The 3,424-nt window shown below is 31.0% G+C and overlaps 1 protein-coding gene across 1 annotated transcript; it reads right to left on the bottom strand.

The window, feature by feature from the left end:
* Positions 1-1,017: 1,017 nt before the first annotated feature.
* LOC107019873 (peroxidase 27-like) lies at positions 1,018-3,151 on the bottom strand. The gene is made up of 4 exons (XM_015220236.2): positions 2,896-3,151; positions 2,296-2,484; positions 2,037-2,202; positions 1,018-1,567 (listed from the first exon to the last, which is right to left on the bottom strand). The coding sequence occupies exons 1-4, from the start codon at positions 3,097-3,099 to the stop codon at positions 1,158-1,160; spliced, it is 969 nt and encodes a 322-aa protein (XP_015075722.1). The 5' UTR covers positions 3,100-3,151; the 3' UTR covers positions 1,018-1,157.
* Between the last annotated feature and the right edge of the window lie 273 nt (positions 3,152-3,424).

The following is a 3,424-nucleotide window of genomic DNA, read 5'->3' as shown; positions in this document are numbered from 1 at the left end:
ATCATCCTTATAGTATAACATGCAACCATTTTCACAACAATGAAATCTTATCGATGGCATTCCTAACTTTGATACCAACCTCTTTGCCTTATAGAAATTATCAGGTATCCTAGATTTGGGTCAACTAAATCATGCATAAGCTCAATCATAGAGTCCATTGCCCCTTGAGGAACATTCAAATCTGATTTTATACTTAATAATCAAACAGCAATAGACAATTGTGAGTGTGGACACCCCTCATATAAAGGCCGACTAGCAGCTTCCAATTGTTCAAAGAAAATTTTAAATTCAGCATTAGGAGCTTCTTCACCTTGATTACCAGATTCAAAATTATAATGCATCCCAAACGCATCCTGAACCATGTCATGCATTCTATAATTTTCACTACTACTTTCACTAGAAACATAATGTTGAAATACATAAAAACTATTATTAATTTCTCCATGACTAGTCCACATTGTGTATTCTTTTTCAAACCCATTTCGATCTCCATTATGGCTTGAAAGATTGTTTGCTGAGTTGATAGTTAAAGGCTCTTTGCCTGTACGTGTCTTTTGTGACAGTGAGGCAAAATACTCATTGTTAAAAAATTAGTATTTCGTGAAAGAACTAAACATGTAGAGATAGACTGTCATTTCATTAAAACCAAGCTTCAGCAAGGAATGATCGCACTCCATCACATTACCACAGATTCCAAATGTCTTCACCAAGGCCTTGGCTAAAGTCAATAATGTTACACTTCTAAGCAAGTTGTCTATGTCTAGTTCACCTCTATATATATTTATTTTAGGTCATACATTTTAAAATCCATATTTTCATTCTTAAACTTCTAATATAAAAAAAAGGATAATATAAGAAAAGTGTTTATGTTTATCAAATCGAGACGTAAAAAGTATCATGAATAAAAACAGACAATGTTGCATTACAATTTATAATTCAACCACAATCATTATTATTAATATTATTATTATTATTATTATTATTATTATTATTATTATTATATCGAATAGGAGTACATATAAATAATCAAATATAAGAATATTAATGTCATAGACCAAATAACTAAACCACAAGGAAAAAATAATGATAATCAAGAAGGCAAATTAAAAAAGGAAAACATAGAGAAAGATATGAAGAGATAATTTGCCCTAGTTAAATTAATTTATGAAGGAACAATGCTTCCTAATTTCACCAGCTTTGCCAGTTAAAACTCCAATCCTTCCCATTTTCTCCATTGATTCAGCAAAATCTTTGAAAAAGGTCGATCCATGAGACATAGCTTGTAATTTGACATAAGCTTTAGTCTCATTATCATCGAGTAGGGCGGCATCAGATTGAAAAAGCCCTCTCCTTTTTGCCACAAGACTATAATAACTTCCATCAAATGTCTTGAAACTTCCTGGATCCATCTCAACTATGGTTTTCACGTCGTTAACTGAGGTGCATTTACTCTTCAAACGTGCAACATAGTTAGCATCCATAGTTGGATCAGTGTCCCCTTTGCCTGTGAAGTTGTATATTCTACTTGTGAAGGATGAACAATGAGAATTTCCAATGGTATGCCCTCCTGAACAACATGCAATTGGTTAATTTATGAAATTTTTTTATTATGTTATATAATAAGGAAATTGTTTTTTTAGATACTTCGTCTGTTTCACGAAGAATGACCTAGTTTGACTTGAAATAGAGTTTAAGTAAATAAAGAAAACTATTGAATCTTGTGGTGCTAAATTAAAGTTATGTCAAATGTACAAAATTGTCCTTTAATCTTGTGGCCTTACACATGTCACATGAAAAGCTAAAGTGAAAATGTTACCGAAAAAGAAAGAAATCATTCTTTTTTAAACGAACTAAAAAAAAGGAGGTCATTCATTTTTAAACGGTAGAACATAATAATAAACAAATTATAAGAGAACAAACAAATAAGTTAAAATTAAGAGTTAACCAGATTGAATTATGATCCAATTTTTAATTTACTATACAATCTATTAAAATTCAGTTCAATCCGTTCAATTAACACCCCTAATATATATTACCTGATAGAACAACTAGGTCTTTTGCATTGAGACCAACAGAGGAAAATTGAGCTTTAAGAGTAGTAATATTGGCAAAAGGAGGTGGTAAATTGGAAAGGGCTTCCAACATGATTGATACTTTTCCATCTCTTCTTCCCAAAGGAACATTCCAATATGGTCCTTTAATCTATAAAATTAGAAAACCTTAATTAATGTAAAAATTAACAATAATTTTTTTCTTCTTAATTATTAACATAATTTGTCTTTAATTAATAATTACCAATGATATTGCATCCCTTGCAACTAAAGCAAGAATATCAGCACAAGAAACAACGCCAGGACACTTTTGTTCTAATTCAGATTTGGCAGCTTTAATTACTTGGAATCCTCTAAGAGATTGATTTGGAAATGCATCTATTTCTGCTGGATTGTTCTTTGTTGAGTTTAGCAATACAGATCCATCACATCCCTGTACAAATAATTTTTATAAAACGGAATAATGATATGAGTTGATGTCACAAGTATAAAAAAGTTGAAGTTATTACTAAAAAGTTAATGGGTGCGCAAGCACAAACACATGGTATGTTTACACTATAGGTTACATCTCTATGATAAGTAATTAACATTACCTAATAACATGGTAATTCAAAATAACATTGGTGAGACAAAAAAAACAATAATATTGTTTTCATATAAAAAGAATTTATTAGGAAGTTTTCTACTATGTCAAAAATCTGTTTCACACCATGCATTTTCCCAGTGAGCTAGTTATGTGGAAAATCATGGGAAAGACCGGTTGTTTCTAGTAGTGGTTATACTTACTCATAATAGGATATGGAGATGGAAATGAAAACAAAATAAATCAAATTTAATTACGTACCCTGACAAAGCAATCATGAAAGTGCATCCTAAGAAGAGGAGCAGCTAGAGTTGGTGCTCTAGAGATGTAATGTGAAGTTGTTTTTTGCACAATAGCCTCAGCTCCTGGACATGTTTTCTCATAATAGCCAAGTTTCAAGCCTTGTGCATTACAAAGAGGAATTATTGCAAGAACTAACAAGAAAATTAGCCTTGGGAAAGCCATTAATTGTTGAAAATTGAGTACACACAAATTGTAGTATTTTCTTTTCTTGATTTGATGGTATTGTTGTGCGACACGTATTGGTTATTTATAATACTAATTAGCTATGAAGTACTACCATGCATGATTTGAACTTTTTCCATGCAAGAGCTGGCTTTAAACAAGTTGGCTAGTGATAAGATTAAATACTTTATGATATGATTATAATGGAGTACTAATAGAGTTGACTTTTCAATAAAATTATTGCATGTCATTACCATATTCATATGAATATATATACATTTCCTTGTCATTTGTCAAGCAAAAGGATTTTTGTAGTTGTCTAGGT

This window comes from Solanum pennellii, chromosome 5 (assembly GCF_001406875.1).
Source record: "Solanum pennellii chromosome 5, SPENNV200".
Taxonomy (NCBI): Eukaryota; Viridiplantae; Streptophyta; class Magnoliopsida; order Solanales; family Solanaceae; genus Solanum; species Solanum pennellii.
The sequence above is the reverse complement of the archived record's forward strand: the minus strand, read 5'-3'. Positions and strand labels throughout refer to the sequence as shown.